The following is a 21,312-nucleotide window of genomic DNA, read 5'->3' on the forward strand; positions in this document are numbered from 1 at the left end:
ATTCCCAGAAGTGGAATCATTAGGCAGTTCCATTTTTCATTTTTTTTGAGGTAACTCCATACTGCTTTCCACAGCGGCTGCACCAATCTGCATTCCCACCAACAGGGCAGAAGAGTTCCCCTTTCTTCACATCCTCACCAGCACCTGTTTGTTGATTTATTGATCATGACCATTCAGACCCCTGTGAGGTGTTATCTCATGGTGGTTTTAATTTGCATTTCTCTGATGATAGTGACACTGAGCATCTTTTTGTATGTCTATTGGTCATCTGTATGTCCTCTTTGGATACTAATTATTTTTAAAACAAAAACAACATGAGGAAGTAAACCAGAATAGTCCACAATCGCAACAAACAGGCTCCACTTTAGTCAGCTAAGGTGACAAAGTCAGTAAAAGTCATGTTCTGACACAGCAGGCAGGAGTGGTGTGTCCTATGGATGTGTCTGTCACTTGCGCCCTACATTCCTGATGTGCAGGTGCTCCTGACCACTGCACACGGCCACAGACGCTTGATCCTTGCTGTCACAGCCTATCCCGTCAGCTGTCATTAAGGAGTAATTAAAGTGGCACATACTGGTGGTGCTCGCCACCAGCTGTGCATTAGAGTCACCTGGGGAGGGTTTGGGACTCCCAGCGCGAGGATGCGCCCCGTGCTAATTCAGTCACTCTTTGGGATTGGACCTGATACCGGTATTTTTTTAAGGCCCCTCAGTATGCCATCAGAGCCGAGAACCCTTCATCTGTCCCTTCCAGCCCGAGGAGCATTTGCAGACGGTGCGCTTGGGTGGTCCCTGAAACAAACCTGGGATCAGCACGGCCACTTTCTCACTGGGGCGAGTGAGGAGGCGGGAGGGAGAGGCAGTGGAGGTGGAACAGAATGGTGTACAGTGAAGAGACCTCCCCACCTTCTCCCTCAGGGTAACCACCATTGTGTTTTTGTATGTCCTAGAAAATACCAGTTGCATGCATGTATACACATTCATATGTATGCGTTTATATCTTTATATTTGATTACATATTTATCAAATTTACACAATGGTGTTACACCATATAATTGGTAACATTTCCATGACCTTAGTCACATTGTATGATATATGTTCCTAGTGCTCATTTATTTCTTGTCTTGACATTACAAAAAAGGCTACTAAGGAAAGTAATAAATGCACACCACACACACTTTCTCAAGTATATCCAGAGCGTGAGTCCTCTGCAGTGAATATTGATAGATCAAAGAGTATATGCTATGCACATTTTAATAGAGTTGGCATCCAAAAATGGTCGCAGGAACTGATACTCCTATGAAAAATGGGCGTGTTTTTTCCTTTATCTCTTTGTCAAACTTTTCCTAATCTGATATGGGAACAAATGGTCTCCGGTTGGACATGCTTTCATGTGTTTTAACATTTTAATTTCTTCAGAATACTATGTCATATTCTTTGCCTGTTTCCTTTTGGATTCTTCGTCTTCCTTAAAGAAGCTAAAAGCTTGTGTCAGTGGCCCAGGCATCACCCAGACCACACCTAGCTGTCAGAAAACCTACAGGCGGTCTTATTTTGCAGTGTCTCGTAAACAGACTTTTCCGCAAGGTTGCACAGGATAGCCCTTGTTTTGCAAGCCCTTGGCCTCCAAGGCCCGGCAGCCTGCTGCAAACACCGGGAGTGCCTGTCGGCAGGGTCAGTCACTTCCACCAAGCTCTCAGACTAATGTACGCAACCAGGATACCAGTTATACAATGGGAGTTAAAATTGCCAGTTGAAACACACACCATTTGACCTGCTCATTCCCGTCCAAAGGCTTCCGGGTCACTGTCCCGACCGTCCTTTCCCATCACAGGCCCCCCTGCACCCACTGTGTGCTCTGTTGTCAACTGTGAGTTTCTTTAGTTCCAATCCCCAATTCCCAGCGTTGCTCATCCCAAACTCGATCACCTGAAGCCCACTTTAAACGCTCCACTCTGCAAACCGGTGGAGCCTTGCAATCCTAAATAGCCTTGTCCTTGGAACCGCTGAGAGCACACTGTTCTTCCACGCTCCTTTTCACTTTATCTTTATATTACAATTCCTTGTGTACAGGCCCACAGGAGGCCGAGGACGGTCTCTGTATTTTACTGACGTTTGAAACTCTAGAGACCAAGACAGGGCCCAATGAATGTTACAGCTCTCAGATACTCACTGCCCTAGTGAAAGACCGGGGCGTCTTGGGCGGGTCTCAGGGTTCCTGGCTTGCAGGACCGCTCGCCTCCCCTCACCGAACGGTAAGTCCCCGGGGGCTAAGCCTGGGTCAGCTTCGCCGTCCGCTGTGTGTCCAGCGCCGGCGCACGGCCCTGCGTATGGCTGAAGTCCAGGCAACCCTGGCTGTAAGAAAAGATCCACGCGGGAAGAAGGGGTCGAACGAATGAATGGGCGAGCTCACCCATTCGCCCACTGGCGTCGGCCCTGCGGGGGGTGGGGCGGTGCCGGCAGAAGCGAGCTCTGATTGGACGACTCGGCGGCGGAGGCGCTCCTACTCGGCCGGGGTGGGTCCCGCGCTCTGTAGCCCCGCCTACGCGGGACGGGGCGCGCGGCGCGCGAGAATAGGCGCGCGCAAAGGTGCCGCGGACTGACCGAGCCCCTGCAGGTACGTTTTCCGCGCCCCTGGCTCTCCTGTCCCCGTGTCCCGAGGGTCTCCGGACCGGACCAGCCCGGGGCGAGAGGCTCTCTCTCATGGCAGGCGGCGGAGGCCCGGGATAGCCCCGGGGAGGCGCGCGTTCGGGCGGCCGGTTCCCGCCAAGCCCCAGTCCCGCGCGGTCTCTTTCCCGCCAGTCCAGGTCTCGGCTTCTCGGGCCGAGCGCCCTGCCCCGTACAGCCTGGGAAAGTGGGGTCCCCTTCCCCGGGAGGCTCCCTGCCCCGTCATTCCTGTTCCTGGAAAGCGGGGTCCCCTTGCGACCCCAGCCCTCTCTTTTTGCAGCCTCCGGGCAGTCGCCCCCCACCCCAACAGCCAGCTCCTCTTGGGGGACCTATACCTGGCATCCGCCTGCTCCTGAGGGGTCCCTTTCTCTGGGGCACCCCCTTCCCCGGCAGCCGTCTCCTCCTGGGAGCCCCCTCCCCCGGTCTGCCAGATTCCTGGGAAGTAGGGTTCCCTCGCGGGCTCGGTCCCTCATTCTACAGCCCCCTCCTCTTGCACCTCTTTCCTCCTGAGGGCTCCCTCCTCCTGGCGGCCCCTTCCCCGGGTGGCCCGGCCCCCCAGCCCTCCAGGTGTGTCCCCCCAGTCCCCACTAAGCGGGGGTGGGGCCAACCTCCTGATTTCCTCTGCCTGTCGGTCCATTTTGTTTTCCGGACCGACGGACGGACGTAGCAGGACAATCTCAACCGCGGAGGGCAGAGGATTCTAGTTGGAACTTGCAGGGTCTTGTGTCAAGATGTGATTGGCCTCCTGCCCCACACAGCTGCCTCTTTCCTGGGTCGGGGTCCTGGCTCCTCGCGAGCGTTCAGGTTTCCTGCCGTCATATTCAGTTCATCTCTATCGGCTTTCCGCTTCCCTCTGTCTTTGGAAAAAGAACGGGCCGAGGACCATCCCTGCCCCTCGGAGACGCGAGAGGATGAAAGTCATCACGTGCGAAATCGCCTGGCACAACAAGGAGCCGGTGTACAGCCTGGACTTGCAGCCGGGCGCCGCTGGGCGGACCCACCGGCTGGCGTCTGCGGGCGTCGACACGGCCGTGCGGGTGAAGGGGCGCGGGGGCGCGGCGGGGGCGCAGACCGAGGGGCGCGGGCGGGCACCGGAGCAGCCTCCTCCAGTCTCTGATTTGCAACTACCGTATTTTGCCGTGTATAATGCGCTCCCCTGTATTATGCACTCTCACGTTTCTGGCCCAAACTTTCAGGAAAAAAAAATCTTTCGTTTTAATTTTATTTTTTTATTAATTCATGTTTAGAAACAAAACCAATGATCCTATTCCAGGGCCTTATTTTGCATACGGATATCGTTATAGCTTTCTAGAGTTACACTTTTAACACATAAGCATAAATAAAAGAATTAAAAACATTTATATAGATATGGAATTAGTACTACCCATATATACTGCGCATCCTTATTTTTCCCTCAAAAATTTGGGCAAAAAATTGCGCATTATACTCGGCAAGATATGGTAACGCCCACCAACTCAAAACTACTTCCTCCTCTCTCATCAGAGGGCTGAGTCCCAGGGCCTTGCTGACCCGGGAAGCCAAAGAAAGCCAGCCGCTTCCTTCCTGGGGTCCTGTTCCCTAGACCGAGGGACCTGGGATGCCAGCGGGATGAGGGTCCTGAGCCAGGTTCCCGCTGGGGAACAATCTGCCCCAGGAGGAGGGAGGAGGGACAGCAAGCAAGGGGGCTGTTGGCTTACCTTTCAGATAGAGGTGCCTTCATTTTATGTTTCAGGAGAAAAACTAGATTCTCTTCCTGGAAATAAGCATAGGGTGATAGTGTTTCAGTGGGCACAGCACAGTAGGCGCTCACTCTGTGTTTCTCTGGGTGAATGTTTTGGTATTAACAGATCTGGAAGGTGGAGAAGGGACCAGATGGAAAGGCCATTGTTGAGTTTCTGTCCAGTCTCGCTCGCCACACCAAAGCGGTCAATGTCGTGCGTTTTTCTCCCAATGGGGAAATGTTAGCCTCTGGGGGCGACGGTGAGTATTGTACTTCAAAATTCCTTAGAAACTACAGACCCATGTGGCAAAGAGCGGGATTTGAGCAAGAGAGGTCGCTTGACCCCGTCAATCTATCACCTAGATAGCTTAGTAAAATAAAAACAGTGTTCTGGGGAGCGCGAGCAGATGGAAGACAGCAAACTCAGACTGAGAAGACCCACCTGAGGGCGGCCCCCCACCCCCACTGGCCGCCGCTGGGCCGGTCTGGAGATCGGCGGCCAGTGTTGATCGATGGGCTTGAGTCTTGCAGCCCTACTCTGGCCTTGCCGGATTGCTGGTTTAGAATTTGTAAGTGATCACAGTCTGTTCCACGTTTCTGTGTAATCAGTTGATTAACTGGCTTGGGGAGCATCATTCACATGGCCCTCTAAAGTATGTTTGTTTGGTGGAAGTAGATTGGTTTATATTTTCTGCTTGTGCTTAAGTGGCATAAAACTTGTCCAGCAAACTCAAGAAGAGCCTGGAGGCTTTGGCTGGTAGTAAATAGGAGCAATTTATTCAAGGGTCTTAGAGTTTACACCCTGGGAACACAGCTGGGCTCCATGAGGACAGGAAAGTTAAGGTTTCTCGTAGTCAAAAGGGCGTTCCTGAGAACTGTCGGTCCTGCTCAGCCCTGGGGTTGGTGCAGGACGGTCATCAGCAGGCGTCAGGCAGTGAGGAGGACGGTGCCAGGTGGCCTGGGATGGGCTCTGTGGCTTTGGTCATGTGCGGTGGCCTGAGTAAGGGCTGCCAGGCGGCCTGGGGCCTGGGCGTGCAGAGGGTTTCCTGGGGGCCTGGTGCGTGTCCAGATGCATGTCCAGGCATTGACGCAGGATAGGAGAGCTCGAGAAGTTTGAGTTCCCAGGTTAGTCTGAACAAGGGTAGAGCCTTTCTTCCTGCCTCAACCTTCCTAATGTGATAAGTTCAGCAGCTTGGTTAAAATGACTCCATTTTATATATTCTCCATCTCTACTCTTCAAACTGCTCAGAAAAAGTCGATCTTTTTTTTTTTTTTTTTTTTTTGCACCCCTGCCCTGTTCCCCTAAAAATCAGTCTTTTCACCGTGCTTTAACACTAGAACCGTCTAGCAGTCAGTACAAATTACAACAGGAATCTCAGACTTCGTGTGCAGGAGGAAAAGAGACCCGATTATTAAACGCAGTGCCGGAGGTCCTCAGCGTGTGCGAGGACGGAGAGCGGGGCCGGGGGACGTGCCCGGCGGGGCTGGCCTGCCGTCTTCTGTGAGGCTGCGCGGGCAGCCCGGGCAGCGGAGCCCTTTGGCCTTGGAGGCCCAGAGAGCTGCTGTCAGCGCGTGCAGAGTGTCCGTCTGCCAAGGTGCATCTCTGCTCAGCCAGGCTCCCAGGGTTCCAGTAGCAGAATGAGAATGTGTGTTCGCGCGCGTCTGTGTGTGTATGTGTGTGTGTGCAGCCTCCTCCACTGCCCTCCGGCAGGCAGTCCTCAGGGGAGCGGAGTCAGGGACGGAAGGGTGCGTGGTGAGCGTGGAGTCAGGGCTTGGGGGCGGGGGCGCAGACAGTGGGTGACATCAGGCTGCCTGTGTGGCGTGCCCACGCTATAACCAGCCAGCACATGGGTGGGCTGCCGTGTGCCAGGCATCGCGTTGTAAGTGCTCTGTGCAGACGAACTCATCTGCTCCTGAGGCGGGTGCTCTGTTATCATCCCCAGGGTACAGGTGCGGAAACGGAGGCTTCGAGTGACTTGCTGAAGGTCACACAGCCAGGAGTGATAGGTCAGCCCTTGTGTGTGTTGGTGGCTCTTTGTGGCTGTTTTCTTCTTACTCAGTCATGTCTAGGTTATGCCTTTAGGTTTGTCGGCGTCACTGGTCACTTGTGTTTGGCTGGCCTGGGGACCCTTCTGTTTAAGGTGACTTTGTGTAGCACTGATCTGGACAAGTGAGTCTGATTCAGTTCAGAAGGTAAACCTTTCCTGTTAGGATTCTTCGAGGTCAGCCATCATGGTCCTTGTATGACAACAAACATTATTCCCGCCCCCCCCAATATCTTATTTATTTTTAGACAGAAGAGAAGGATGGGAGAAAGAGGGAGAGAAACATCACTGTGTGGTTGCCTCTCTTGCGCCCCCTACTAGGGGCCTGGCCCACAACCCAGGCCTGTGCCGCAACTAGGAATCAAACTGGCGACTGTTTGGTTCACAGGCCGGTGCTCAGTCCACTGAGCCACACCGGGCAGGGCGAGAACCAATGTTATTTAGTCACCTGGCGGTCCAGACGGGGTGGAGTGCGCGGTGAAGCACGGGTTCCCCTTGACTGGCTCCCTCCACAGACGCGGTCATTCTGCTGTGGAAGGTGAACGACCACAAGGAGCCGGAACAGGCTGCTTTTCAGGACGAGGACGAGGCTGAGTTGAATAAGGAGGACTGGACCGTCGCAAAAACGCTCAGGTGGCGTGGGGCTGGGCCAGGGGCGATTCCTCTTTACCTTCCGAGGGCGTTACCCTGACAGGCCTTCTGGCTTTCTTGTCTAACGTGAAACTTTGACTTGCCCAAGACAGAAATAAGAGAATAGTTTTAAAAAATAAAAGCAAGCTTAACATGGAATTTCTTAGTTTCTGCACTTAGTAAAACTGAGTGCATTTCAAAGACACAAATGTCCTCGAATGCAGCAGGTTATAGCAATGGCAGCCCAGCGGCAGTTTGTAAAATCCCATTCTGATGCGTGGTCCCTGAATTGGCCTTCAAGTTTTTGATGATTATTCTCCCTTGTCTCCCCTGTCCCCCTCTCTGGATTCTAGGGGCCACTTGGAAGATGTGTATGACATCTGCTGGGCCACGGATGGGAATCTAATGGCTTCTGCCTCTGTGGACAACACGGCCATCGTATGGGACGTCAGCAAAGGTAGCTGGGGCTTTGTTGTTACGGGGGAAGCAGTGGGCTAAGTGTCTAAAAGGCCTGCTTTCCCTTGAAAGGCGTCGGGAGACCTTCCGTGGTGAGCTGAGCCAGGGAGGCGGCGCGGCTGGTTAGGGATGAGCCCCTGTGCCACGGTCTGGCTCAGTTTTAGGCCCGGTCAGAAGATAAGAGCCTTGCAGTGGGGTCGTGAGTCCTGCGTGCCTGGGTTGCAGCCGTGATGGGGACAGGCTGGTCCCGGCCGCCATGGAGCTTGGGTCAGGCGCGGGTCAGCCGGTCTTCGTTAAGGCGGCACAGTGCCGCAGTGGCTGGCGCCTCACCCTGCGGGCCTTTCCTCCAGCGAGACGCTTTCTCCCCCGCTCCTCCTCCGCGTCCCTCTGCGGTGCAGGCTGCTGGCTCTCCCACCGGTGCCCCCACCCAGGAGGGTCCCTGCCACTGTCACAGAGCAGCTCTCGTCCCCGCCATCGCAGTCGGTTCTTCTGGTCCCGGGCCGCCAGCCGCACGACCCCTAGGTGCCTCGCTCTGTCATCCCCTCTCTCCGCCTCGCTCCTTCTAATGGAGGACAGATGTCACGTCTTCTTGTCTGCGGATCTGGTCACTGTCCTCGACCGTCCCCCCGGCGCCCCTGCGAAGCCAGCTGTAATGCCCTTGGGCGCTGCCGTCATGCGGGGCACAGGGGCAAGTGCCGGAACAGCACACGGACGGGGCGGCCAGTCCCAGTGCGGGGTCAGGCGGGAGAGGGGCCGGGAAGCGGTCAGAGAGCGGAGGCGATCTCGGGGGGCTCTCTGAGCACGGGCGCTTTGAACAGACTTGGGAGTCGGGGAGCGAGCTGTGGGCGTGGGTGTGTCCGGTTGCGTCCGTCCGTGGGTCTTTCTTTAGCTGCGGCCTGAAGCCAGGGGCCCTGCTCCCCTCAGAACCGTCCCCTTCAGTTCTGTCGTCACCATCTCGAGCCCTCGGGCCCAGCCCAGTTTCCGCCTGTGGCCCCTCTGGCCCGGGCTGCTGTCTCCTGCTTTCTCCAGCCAGCCTGGCGCCCCCGGCGGCCTTCCGTCAGCGCTCAGTTCCCTGGGACCTTTTCCTCCCATCCTCCCCACCAAGACAAACCCCAACCCAGCATCGGGGTGACAGTCTCCTGTTAGTTCCCGGTCCCAGGCTGAGCGCAGCTGGGTCAAACCGGCCACCCTGCAGATGTGGGCTGCTCCCGAGCCACCCTCACCAACCTCAGCCGTGTCCCCCACCCGGGGTCACAGTCCTCTGCTCTTGTCCCCAGTAGCTCCCCCCAATCCCCCACAGGTTTCTGTACACCCTCCTCGTCACCCTGGCTCCCTTCACCTCGGCAGACTCCCTGAAAAGAGGCCGAGAAACGAGAGGGGCGGGACGTAGCCCACGGGCGGCTGTTGGGCCCGTCCTGCGGGCGGTGGGGAGCGGCGGATGGGGGGCGCTGCGGGGGGGAGGGTGTGTCTGGTTTCCCAAGCACGGCCGAGGCTTCCTGCCTTCCCCTCTCTCTACCCAGGGAACCCTCGTGCGTTTCTAGTGTTCCTTCTTATTACCCCCCGCAGCCCCCGCCCGTCCCTGTTAGCGCTGCTGTGGCTCAGGCCCTCGTCTCTCCCTGCTCTGCCCTCCCCTGCTAACCAGTGACACCTTCTAGTCTCTCTCCCGCACCCCGGGCTTGTCTCTGTAGCCAGGTCCCTTCCTCTGAGTGTTCCTCTGGCCACTCCGAATGCCCAGAGCCTTTTCCTCGGACCCAGCGAGTCTGTCACCCACCGCCTCTCCTCCTCGTCTTGTCATTTTGGCCGCTCCCCTCACCCACTAGCAGTTCCCAGTGACTGTCATTGCCCCGTGGCCCCGAGCAGGCCCTCACGCTGTGGTTTGCTCAGAACCCCCTTCCCCGCGCCGACCCCCTCCTCCTGCCTGGCCCAGCACGGGCCCAGCGCATGCCCTCGGCCGCCCCTCCCGGGCCTCAGGCACACCCTCTGGCAAGCTGCCGCGTGCGGCCGTCGCGGGCCGTCTCTGCCACTGAGGTCCGAGCCCCTGGGGAGTGGGGGCTGTGTGAAGTCACCTTCGTGTCCCCAGAGTCTGACACAGAGGTTGCTGCGGAGTCTCACCGCCCGCCGAAAAGCAGGACAGTATTGAGTAAAGACAGGGACACGCCCGAGTCGCGCGCCGGCCCGTGCCGGAGCCGGCCCTGGTGACACTAGGGCGTGCTCTTCTCACAGGACAGAAGATCTCCATTTTTAATGAGCATAAAAGTTACGTGCAAGGAGTGACCTGGGATCCTCTGGGACAGTATATTGCTACCCTGAGCTGTGACAGGTACGTCAGCATTGGACAGATGATATCTATTTACTTGAAGATTTCTGCCGAGATGTTTTATTACAACTTAACTGATGTGAACCATGGTCTAGCCTTGATTCTTTTGTTCTCAGTGTCATGTAAAGAGTTTTGTTTTCTGTTATTCTCACAATATAAAAAAAATTGGAAGCTGACAGGGACAAGTGCTTGACGTGAAGTCAGTACTTGGTAAATCTTCGTTGACTGAGTGAGTGCGTGCAGAGAGGGCTTTGAGCCAAATTTGAATTTCACAGGCAACTGTTACAGAAAAAGTCTTTTATAAATATGACTTTAGAAGAGGTCCTTAGTGGTAGGGTTAGATATTTTATTTTTGATTGTACTACAAAATCAATAGTATACTGAGTAGTATACAGTGTACTACGGCAGTGATTTTAATGAGACTATTTAAATGAATATAAAAGTCAAATCTTTTGTCCTTTTTGAAAGGAGGGTGACCTGCTGTGTTTATGAGTATAATTGCATTGGATTGTGTTCTTGGAACAAAGACTAAAAAATCAGAGTGCCAGGCACAGCACACTACTCACCAGTCAAAGTAGCCCTTCTAAATATTTATCGACCTCTCTTAATGACAGCACATGTAAGTTCAGGTGGCCCTGGAATGAAAGTAATACGGAAAAAGTAGTGTGTATTTTTCATGGAATTTTCCGTTACATTCCCGAGGTCGTTTATGTTCCGGTTATGTGCTTCACTCGGGCAGTCAGGAGGGAAACGCATTTTACCCCGGCGAGTGGGAATAAAACGCGTTACCTGCACCCACACGTCCCTGCCGCCGTTTTCCTTGCTCCTGCAAACCCCTGAGGACGACACCGTTCGGCATGACGCAAGCTCCCCGCGGCCACGCAAGCGGCCTCGGGCCAAGGCCCAGCTCCTGGGAAACAAGGCCAGGCCTAAGGTGCCCGACCTGAGGAGTGGAGACATGCAACAGGAAACGAAGGGATGGCATATTCTCCACTTCCTCAGTGACGGCCTTTCGGTTGTTCCTACTTGCTCCTCTCATCGCTACCCAGTTACGTGGGAAGGTCATTGGTAAACGGCTTTGCAGGCCAAAAATGACGGAAGCGACCTTTGGTTTGGGCGATAGATCGTTTTTGTGTGAAGCATAACTTCTTTGCGAGGAGAAGTCAGTCAGCCTTTCCTCTTTTGCTTAGGACCCTGAGGGTGTACAGCACACTGAAGAAGCGTGTGGCTTTCAATGTCTCAAAGATGCTGTCTGGAACAGGCGCTGAAGGAGAGGTGGGTGCAGCTTTGCCTTGCCCTGTAGCAGAGCACTAGCTGGTGCGTAGGAAGTCTCAGCTCCGCTGTATCTTGCAGCTGAGTCGCTGTCTCAGCGACACCTGGACCCCAGGAAAGTCTCCTCTGGGACAGTCAAGGTTCAGCTAGTGCGGGGGCCGCCCGGCGAAGTCACCGGGAGCATTAATAAACACGGGTGCCTGGTCTCCACCCCCAGAGGCCTGCCGTGCTTGGCCTGGGGCGGGCGGGGCCGCAGGATCCCGAGGTGTGGCTGGGGCCAAGCGCACGGACGTGGGAGGGTCCCAGCCCTGGACACCCATGTCCCAGCCCTGGACACGGAAGGCAGGCGGCCCATCCGCAGCAGGCGGCGCTGCGTCTTGGCAGGCAGGCGGGGCCGCGTTGGGGTGGCGTGGGGGCGTAGGAAGGGTTTTGCTCTTAGAGGGAACCAGCGCCTGAAGAGCGCACGCTGGTCCGGGAGGAACCGAGACTACCACGCAGGCGCTCGGCCCCAGGGAGCCAGCCGGCACTGACAGAAGTCCGGTCCCGGGGGCAGGTTAAGGCCGCGTGGGCCGTCGGCGGGCTGGCGCTGGGGGGTGGCGCACTCCGTGAAGCCAGGAGCCCTGCTCCCGGGAGTGTCGGGGATTCAAGTCTTACGGTTCACAAAGTGCTGGTGAGAGCAGCGCAGACGCTCACGTGGCATTCAAGAAACATGTGGGCAGTTAAGATGCTCAGTTTAATAATCAACTATGTTCTTTTTAAAGAGTGGTCAGTTATGTTCTTTTTAAAAAGTATTCCGTTGGTTGGAAATTCTAAATTATACGCACAGGTAACAAGCAAAGGCCCCCTGGTCTCCCTCCTGCTCTGGCTGTCTTCCAGGCTCGCCCCGCACGGAACACCAGCAGGCGACAGGGGCTTTGTTCGGCTCACCGTAGAGCCACGCACCCACATGCACATGCACACACACGCCCCGAACATGCACACCCCATACATGCACACGCCCTGTACATGCACACATGTGCATAGGCACATACAGAGCTTTCGTGAACAAAAGGGGACTCAGTCCGCAAATGATGTCTCTCGCCATCCTGCAGGAGCGTTTGATGCACGTAATACATTTTTCCAGTTTTATTTGTTACTGTCAGCAAACGATAACACACAGACCCGGCAGCCGCGGCCTTTCCTGGGGCTGTCAGGGTCTGGACTAACGCTCACACTTTGGGTCCCAGGCCAGGAGCTACCGGATGTTCCACGACGACAGCATGAAGTCCTTCTTCCGCCGGCTCAGCTTCACCCCTGACGGGTCGCTGCTCCTCACGCCAGGTGCGCTGGGCAGAACGGGGCTGGCGCCCGGCGGGGGGCACGAGCCTCTAGGAGGCCTCTGGGCACACGGCAGGGAGACGACGTGTGCCTATCGCACAAGGACAACAATGAAAATAAAAGTGTAAGAGGAAGGAGGCCGAGGAGGAGGATGGGGGAGGCGTTAGTGCTCCCCGAGTTCACTTTCATGAGTGGCGGACAGAGAAAAACAAAATAAGGAAGAGCCTAACTAATACTTCATTTTTTAAAGTGAAGAAACTAAAAACCCACCATGTATGTATGCATGTGGTTCAGTCGTAACTGGCAGTCTGATTCTGTGAGCGCGAAGGAAATGCAGAGGCGACTGTGGTGTGTCGGAATGGACACGTGGGGGGGCGGGGCGGCGGCTGCCTTCCCCGGTAGGTACGAAACAGTCCTCCGTGAGACCGTGTGTGTAGACGCATCGGGAAACAGCTACGTAAGACAGGGAGGTGTTTCCAGGAGCAGCTGCGTTTGATGGTCATTCTCTGCCAGGGTCTGACCTGGTTTAAGGGCATCCTGGGGTGAGCGTAGGAGAAATCTCGGGTGCAGGCTGCCCCCCAGAGCCAGGTCAGCCTCTGCAGGGGCTAGGCCTCCTGGCTCCGTCGGGCAGGTGGGAAAAGGCCCGTGACTCAAGCGTCTGGATGGCGCCTGAAGGCGGGTCCAGGGCACAGAGCTCGGGGTGTGGGCTCAGCCCTTCAGCAGGCCCTGGCGGGTTCTCAGGCAAAGCTCTCCTGGAGCGAGGGCTCCCGCCCTTCCACCCTCCCGCCCTTCCACCCTCCCGCCCTTCTACCCTCCCGCCTGGGGCCTCGGAGTGGGAGTGGCGCCAGGGCGGCGGAGCCCCTCAGGGGAGGCGGCTCTCCGGGGAGAGGACAGGCTGGTAGAACCGGAGTAAGGGCTGAACCCAGGCTGTGACAGTGTTTGTATTCGCCCCCAGTCACAGGAACATTGTCCAGGGAATACATCTTTCGGGAAAATTATTTTACCCACCACATCGGGCCGCTCTTGGGTTTTTGCTGGTGAGCCGTTCAATAACCCATTCCCTTTCCCTGCCTCCCCAGCCGGATGCGTGGAGTCTGGTGAAAATGTAACCAACACAACTTACGTTTTCTCCAGGAAAAATCTTAAGAGGTATGCAACTGGAGAACTGTTTGAAACGTGTCCCCTTTCTTTTTGGTGTTGGTGAGCAACGGTGCCTTTTTCTGAAACCGTCTTTAACCTTTAGGCCTATTGCTCACCTCCCGTGTCCCGGGAAAGCGACGCTTGCTGTCCGCTGCTGCCCCGTCTACTTTGAGTTGAGGCCGGAGGTGGAAACAGGTACGTGAGGACCCAGAGCTTGTGTGGGGTTTGCTGCCAGGTGGGTTGCCAGGGTGGGGTGTGGTTTGGATTTTATCTCGTGGGGGAAGGTGAGGGTGAGTTTGGCTCAATTTGGTTACTTTTAGGAGCTGGAGCAAAGACCGATGTTATCAAAATGTGTGTCGGTTGTTTGCATTGCCTGGAACATACTTTCTGTGCTGGAAGCAGCTTTAAAGGAATGTCAGTCCTTGTCTTGTTTTTCCACTGAAGCAGGTTGAAAGTCATTCATTGTCAATTTTTCTATGCAGTATAATTTTGGATTATAATTGGATTTTTCTTTGTTTTTTGACTTTTTTCCTCCAATTTGGAGGATTTTGGCCATCATTTCTTCAACTATCTTTCGTCGTCCCCTCTCCTCCTCTTCAGCGGCTCCGGCTCCGCACACGAGGCCGTGTGGAATCCTGCCGAGATGCATGCACGCCCGCCCCTTGGTTCTTTGTCCTCACGGTGTTTCATTTTGGACAGTCCTGTAGCTGTTTTGTGCTCACTGACTCTCCTGCGTGACCGGCCCGTGGTGCCGCCGGTGTGTTCTCCGCCTGGGACGCTGTTTTCCCCCCGACGTCCCGTTTAGGTCCTACCTTGCCTGTCGCTCCTGGACCCCATGGAGCAGTTTTTATAGCTCCCATTGTGTCTTTGTGTGCACAGCGTTGGTTTGGACTGTCCCACCCACAGGCACCACGGGGGTCGTGTTTTCCTTCTCCTCTGTGTGCCCTGCCATTGTTTTACTATGTGCCAGACATGAATTTTACCTTAGTGGATGCTGGGTGCATTTTACTTTTTTATTTATTTTTGGAGAGGGGAAGGGAGGAAGAAAGAGAGGGAGAGAAACATCAGTGTGTGGTTGCCCTGCCGGGGACCTGGCCTGCAGCCCAGGCATGTGCCCTACACTGAGAATCGAACCTGCGACCCTTTGGTGCACGGGCCAGCGCTCAGTCCACTGAACCACACCAGCCAGAGCTATATTTTTATTCTTACAAATATTCTTGAACTTTATTCTGGGACGCGGTGAAGTTACTAGGAAACGTTTTGCTTCCTGGGCTCCCACTGTTAAGCGGCACTGGGGGCTTTAGCAGCTCCGAGCCCACGGTCGGTTTCCCCAGTCCGGGGTGGAGGCCTCTGAGTGCGCTCCTCGCTTCTGCTGCCACGGGGAAAAGGGAGCTCGTCCCCTGGCCTGTGTGAGTGAGCCTCAGGGCCCGACCTTCCTCTCCTGTCTCCTCACCGGCGCGCGCTGACCGGTGCTCAGCCGCAGGCCACAGGGCCCCTGTCGGTCTCCGTGGCGCTCAGGTCTCTGCCGCAGCCCGACCCCCGCGCCATCTCCTCGGCTCCAGGCGCGCGCTGGGCCTGGAAGCTGTGCGCCGGGAGCTGAGGCCGCCGCAGCACTTGGCGCACTCGCTTCCGTCTCCGAGGGGCCGCCGTCCTTCGTGGCTGACGGGCGGCGTCCTAAACAATCCAGGGTGAATTGGGTCCCTGTTACTCCAAGGCTGGACGTGGGGGCTGTTTTTAACTCTCTTAGCTTTTATGTGCATGACTATCATTAACTGGAAAGACCACTCAAACATCACTTAATACAATGTTTCCAGGCCACCCTATCTTTCCTTATCAGAATGCAACAGGCCAGATTGCCTTGATTCATTCACACAAACTCTTCTCTTTTCTCTTCATTTTGGACCGCGGGTGCCCAGGATTCCTAGTTCACACTTGGTTCCTGATTATTCCTACATTCAAATATGAAATAAGAGAAACACCTGAATTCTTTTGTGAAGTGTTAGTAAAATTAGGTCACGCCGGTCCCCTGAGAGAGGGCTTTTGGGGGAGGATTTGTTTGTGTCCTGCGGGACCTTGGCTGTTGCTTGTGTAACTGTCCTTCCTTCGTCCCTGTCCCCCCACAGACGGGCCCACCCAGGGGCCGCTGGTGCGCCTGCCCTACCGCCTGGTGTTCGCCGTGGCTTCCGAAGACTCTGTGCTCTTCTACGACACCCAGCAGCTCTTCCCTTTCGGTTACGTGTCGAACATCCATTACCACACCCTGAGCGACATCTCCTGGTGAGCGGCTGGGGCTGAGGCGGGCGGGTGGGCGGGCAGAAGTGGGCGGGTTTCTGGCCCCCTGGAGTCACCAGACCCTCGGGCCTGCGGGCATTTTACTGCTGCAGAGGACTTTTTTGGCCCTTATTTACCACAAACAAGGAACATCAAAAGGAAAGTGTTTCTGATTTACAACCCTGCTTCCTCTGGTGACAGCTAGACTTGCCACTCAGACAGCCCGCAGGGGTAATTGATGCGCGTAGCCTGAGGGGGGCCCGCCCCAGCCGTGGCTGTGCTGTCCCCAGCGTCACTGTGCACGACTCCCGCCAAGGCCCCCAGCCCCTGGGCTCCCTGCTCCTGCCGCCCCCCCGCCAGGCCCACCCACACCCTTTCTGCGTCGTGTATTTTCCCCTCAAACAAAGCTCATGACTTTGCTTGACCTTCCGTTTCTAACTGGTAACGAGAGCGGGAAGAGGGGCCCATAGACTTCGGTGGAGTTTCTGACTTTTCCTCCTGTTTCGGCACAAAGGTCAAGCGATGGGGCCTTCCTGGCCATTTCTTCCACCGATGGGTACTGTTCATTCGTGACGTTTGAGAAGGATGAACTTGGGATACCTTTCAAAGAGAAGCCAGATTTGAGCATGGGAACTCCTGATACAGCGAAGAAGACCAAGAGTCAGATGCAACAGGGGTCTCCGCCAGGACCCAGGCCGGTAGAGGGGACCCCCACCAGCAGAATCCAGGACCCCAGCAGCCCCTGCTCAACGCCCGCTCAGGCGAAGCCGTCTCCAGCCCCAGCAGCCGCCAAGGACACACCTGCGGTGGCCGCCGCAGCCCAGAGCTCCGCGCCCGGGCCTTCAGAGGAGAGGAAGACCCTGCAGCCCAGCGGTCAGAGCGCGAGAGGGCCCCCGCCCCGGAGGGTCACCCTGAACACGCTGCAGGCCTGGAGCAAGATGCCCCGGTAAGGGCTTTTGGTGGAAGAAGACCCACAGAAAGGCCCCCCTTGTAGCAGGTGACCCCCTACGCAGCCGGGACTTCGTGCAGCTGCCAGAGAGAGGTTCCCAACCTCCGCCCGAGAGGGCCCCCCCTTGCTCACAGACCCCCGTGGGGCCCCGCTTTCTGCCTGTCACCGAGTGGCTGTGGCTCCGCCCTCAGGCCAGGACCGTCAGCTGCCTGTCCCCTTCACCCGTGTGCCTTCCCCTCCAGCCTCACCCTGAAGGATGAGCCCCCAGGGCCCTTGGCCCCTGGAGGCCTCCGCCGCTCCCTTCCCCTGGGAGGCCCTGGGCCTGCGCTCCCCTCGGCCACCCTAGGCTCCTCCCCAGGCTCCCCCCAGCCCCCTGCCCTGTTGCGCACGTCCCCCTCGTGGCCGGGGTTTCTTTCTGCTCGTTTCCCGTCCGATGGGAAGCCCCCAGGGCAGGAAGTGCACCCCTCTTGCCCCCGTGTCTCATCCAGAGCGGCGACGGGCACTCCACTGTAGGGAGGGCTCAAAGCAGTGTCGCGAGGCGGTGTCTGCTGTCCAGCAGACGGGCTCCGGCGAACGGGGCATCCGGTCGAATGGTACGTCGTCTCCGGTGGCGGTGCAGTTGTGTTGGTCCCCGTTCTTGTCAGGCCACTGGTAAACACGCGGAGTCCTATGCACGTCTGGGCACCCAGGACCTTGCCCTCCAGAGATGCCAGCACCGCCCTCTGCCCCCAGCGCTGCCACCGCCGGGCTCCCTCCCCTCTGTCCCCCACCCCCCACCTTGTAGACGGACGGCACAGGTGCCGGGCTGAGGGGGTGGGGGACACAAGGTGCTGCAAAGGCCGTGGCTCCCTCGCCCCGTGTTCACGTGGCTTCATTGGCAGATCACGTGGCTTCACTGGGCGCGCCAGCACCTGGTTAGGGGGCGTGTTCCGCACTTTGGACTTTTTTCTGCAGACCAGCAGTGTTGTGTTTTTCTATTTGGTTTTAGATGGGGGAGGGGAGTGGGAAGGTGTTCCTTGAAATAGTTTTGGTATAAAAGTTTTCCCCTCTTTTTTCTTTTTAAAGTTTTCTCCTTTTAATGTCTTGCAAGCTTCTTGCAGCTGTAATTTCTGAAAAAATAACAGTTGTTAAAAATTAAGGTCGTGGATTTTAAAATGAACTACCTGTGTTTCGGGGCTTTCTGTAGTAGAAAACATGTCTGATAGCCGGGTGTTCGGCACGCTGCTGGTAATTAACCACACGCAGGCTTTGCACCCTCAGATGGCTGGTTAAAGGTTAGGCTGAGTGTTGTAACCGTGATGGTTTAACTTCCTACATGAACAGTTTAGTGACCAAACCAGTGGGCGCGTCAGCCTTAGATTTGATGCCTTGCATGATAGGATCCGCTGCAAATTTCCGATGTTTCCTTTGGGTAGCTTTGCCATGTATATCACACACTAACCGTTCCTGCGACACTGATCGCCACATACCCCCTTCTTTCTTTTAATCAAGGAGAGTGAACCTGACACCCTTAAAGACAGATACCCCGCTTTCCGAACCGAGCAGTGTGGTGTCCACTCCATCCGCCGCGGATGTTCGGTCAGGTAAGCGACAGCGGTCCCGGAGCCGTAGCCTTCAAGGGCGAACAGCTCCTCTTCTGCCCTTCTGGACGTGACCGTCCACGACGTCTAAGTCCGTTCTGAGACAGCAAGGATGCATCTGACTAGACATGTCGCCAGGCTCGCTGCTGCCCGTTGGTCCCCGAAAGCCCCCCGGCGAGCTGGGTGGCGCGTCGGAGGGAGGGGATGCGTCGGAGGTCAGGCTGCTCGGCCTGGGCGCTGCTCGCACTGTGGGCCAGAGCGCTCTTTGTTGTGGGGGTCGTCCTGGGATTGTAGGCTGCTTGGTAGCACCCCTGGATGTTGGTGCTCCCCACCCCCGACTCAGAACATTCTAAAATGTCACCAGTGCCTTGGCAGGCCGAGTGGCCCCGGCTTGAGAACCACGGGTGTAGATCTTTCCACGTCGATGCCCCCAGGGCCCTGCCAGGCGATTTAATCCCTTGTCTGAGCTCAGAATTTCTTGTGTGAACAGCGGCTCTTGCCTTAGAGAAGCCGTCACTGACCTGCCGGCCTCGCACTTGTTAATGTTTCAGAGACGCCTGGAGACCTCGGGGCAGTCCCCCAGAGCTGAAGCGGCCCAGACTCGGGGAAAACAGCGGCAGCGCCCGCGGCCCGGACCTTTGAGGAGACTGCTTTGTGCTGGAAGGCTGCCAAGTCTGGGGACTCCTGCGTGCACAGGGAGGGGCGCGAGGCCGAAGACCCCAGGCCTGGGCGTCAGACGGAGCCCGGCGGACACTCATGAATCGGCGTCTGTGACAAGATACGCGTGGACTGGCTTTTCTCCGGAAACGCTTGCTCCTGTACCAGATGCCGTTTACCTCGGAGATGCAAACATGTCAACAGGCCACACCCTCCTGTCGACAGGTTCCGGACCCCGACCCAGGCCCGTGTTACCTGCTGAGAGGAGCGGGCAGTCGCCCCCAAACGACTGGAAGTGGGGGCGCCACGGGTGGGCCGTGCCTCACGCGGGCACGGGACGCAGTTTGCGAGGAGGGTTCTTTCTGTTGAATTCTGGAGCGTTCGAATGGTTGTTAGATTTAGTTTCTAAATAGTTGATTAACTTTTGGAAGTTTATTATATTTGACTTTTGCTTTCTGATTTTAAAGGTAATAATATTGATTCTAAAACGTTAGTAAACTAGGGCCACGTAGGAAAACACAGGCCGGGTGGCTCAGTCAGTTACAGTGTTGTCCCCACACGCCAAGGCTGGGGGTTTGGTCCCTGGTCGGGGCACAAACGAGCAACCAGTGAATGCGTAGAGAAGCGGAACAGCAGATCGGTGATTTTCTCTCTCTCATCAATTTTTTAAAAAGAAAGAAAAGAAACTTTAAAAAAAGAACAGGTTGGGTGTAGGACCCCCCCGTCATCACCCCCAAAATGAACCCTTGTTACTATTTGGCATATTTCCTGCTTTACATATTTATTTGTTTTGCTTTTTTCTTTTTATGGAGAGAGTTGAGATTTTACTTTAGACACCACTTGGTATCCAAATGGGCTCACTTTTTAAGTTGATTTTTCAAAGCGAGGAAAAGTAGCTCAGCACTTTGTGCCTGTGCCTCTGCGACAAGGCCCCCTGTTTCTGTTGGGAAGACGGGGCAGTGAGGCCGCCGCTGCAGGAGGCACGGGGTGGGGTGACCCGGACACGGCCTGTGTGGCCGCTGGTGGAGCCCCAGTTTAGGAGCTGGTGCGGAGAAGAGGCGCCAGCGCCGGGTGCTGTCACTCCCCACAGCGGACAGGAGCCAGGCCGCCGAGGGTGCCGCACCCCGGGCTTCCTTCCCCACCTGACCGGCGTCCACCTGAACGCGGGCCAGCGGCCGGGAGCCGCCCCCCACGCCTGACCCCGAAGGGGGCGAGGCTCTTCACCCGAGCCAGCTGCGGCCGGGAAAGGACTGGGGAGAAGCCTCACTTGGCTGCCTACCCCGCGGCCTTGTCTTAACGAGAAAAAGAATTTGTTTCGCTTTTAGACAGCCAGGTGGCAAACTGCAGACCCTGGACCGTGCGGAGAACGGGACGGTGGCTGCCTGCGGCATTGTCACCACGCAGCGGTGGGCCACACGCAGCGTGGAGACATTTTACACTGTTGAAGTGTGCTTTGACCCGAGGTTCTCAACCTTAACGGCCAGTGGAATCACTCAACGAGCTGACAAAAATACTGACACCTGGGTCCCCCTCTGGAGGCTTCGGCAGCATTGGCCTGGGCGTGGCTTGAACCTCGGGATTCTCTCAAGGTCCTTGAGGGAGTAGGATGCGCGGCCAAGGTTGACAGGAAAGCTTCCGTAGGGCGCCCGACTGGAGGGTGACACAGGGACATTCTGCCCAGCCTTCCGGGGAGGAAGGCCGGCCTCACCTTCCTGCGGCTGGGGTGACACGTGCTTGTGGCCACGTCCCTGCACAGACAGGAGTGGCTGTGGGGCCGTGTTCTCGGGGGCCACTTCCCCCCCGTGGAGGAGCGTGGTTGCTTCCACGCACCTGTCTCTGCCCCAGTGATGGGGGGACGGGGTGGCAAGGCCCCTTTGGCAGGAGGTGTATTTGCAGGCGCGACTCATCGTCTGCTCCTCAGCCGCCACCTTGGACAGAAGACGGTGTCGCAGTAAAAGCCAGAACAGCAACGGCTCGGTGTCCTGGTTGGCGCCCTGCTGGCCCCGGGCGGTTCCCCGGGAGCCTCCCGTGCTGGGCGCCTGCTCCCCAGGGCGTCGCTGGGTGAGACTCCGCACCCGGGGCAGCAGCTGCTCAGGGTCGGCGTGGTTTTGCGCTGCGCTGCCTCAGTTCTGCGGCAGCCTCTCTGGGGCGGGAGCCGGGGGCAGGGGAGGTTGGGCAGGCTGCCGGTGGCCCCAACGTGTGCTCCCGGGGTCTGGGGGTGCAACGTGCGGCCAGAGCCTGTCCCCTGTCTGTCTGTCTGAGGGAGGAAGCTGCGTGGAGCTGCCCGGGCAG

General features: G+C 56.7%; 1 protein-coding gene across 1 annotated transcript; it reads left to right on the forward strand.

Moving 5' to 3' along the window:
* Nucleotides 1-3,577: 3,577 nt before the first annotated feature.
* CHAF1B (chromatin assembly factor 1 subunit B) lies at nucleotides 3,578-18,977 on the forward strand. Its single transcript, XM_054576105.1, has 13 exons — nucleotides 3,578-3,703; nucleotides 4,514-4,646; nucleotides 6,947-7,064; nucleotides 7,415-7,518; nucleotides 9,741-9,837; nucleotides 11,025-11,109; nucleotides 12,333-12,426; nucleotides 13,503-13,572; nucleotides 13,667-13,758; nucleotides 15,687-15,840; nucleotides 16,349-16,780; nucleotides 18,275-18,366; nucleotides 18,915-18,977. The coding sequence occupies exons 1-13, from the start codon at nucleotides 3,578-3,580 to the stop codon at nucleotides 18,950-18,952; spliced, it is 1,635 nt and encodes a 544-aa protein (XP_054432080.1). The 3' UTR covers nucleotides 18,953-18,977.
* Nucleotides 18,978-21,312: the final 2,335 nt, after the last annotated feature.

This window comes from Pteronotus mesoamericanus, unplaced genomic scaffold (assembly GCF_021234165.1).
Source record: "Pteronotus mesoamericanus isolate MK-2021 breed Mesoamerican mustached bat unplaced genomic scaffold, CSHL_Meso_final contig_116, whole genome shotgun sequence".
NCBI lineage: Eukaryota > Metazoa > Chordata > Mammalia > Chiroptera > Mormoopidae > Pteronotus > Pteronotus mesoamericanus.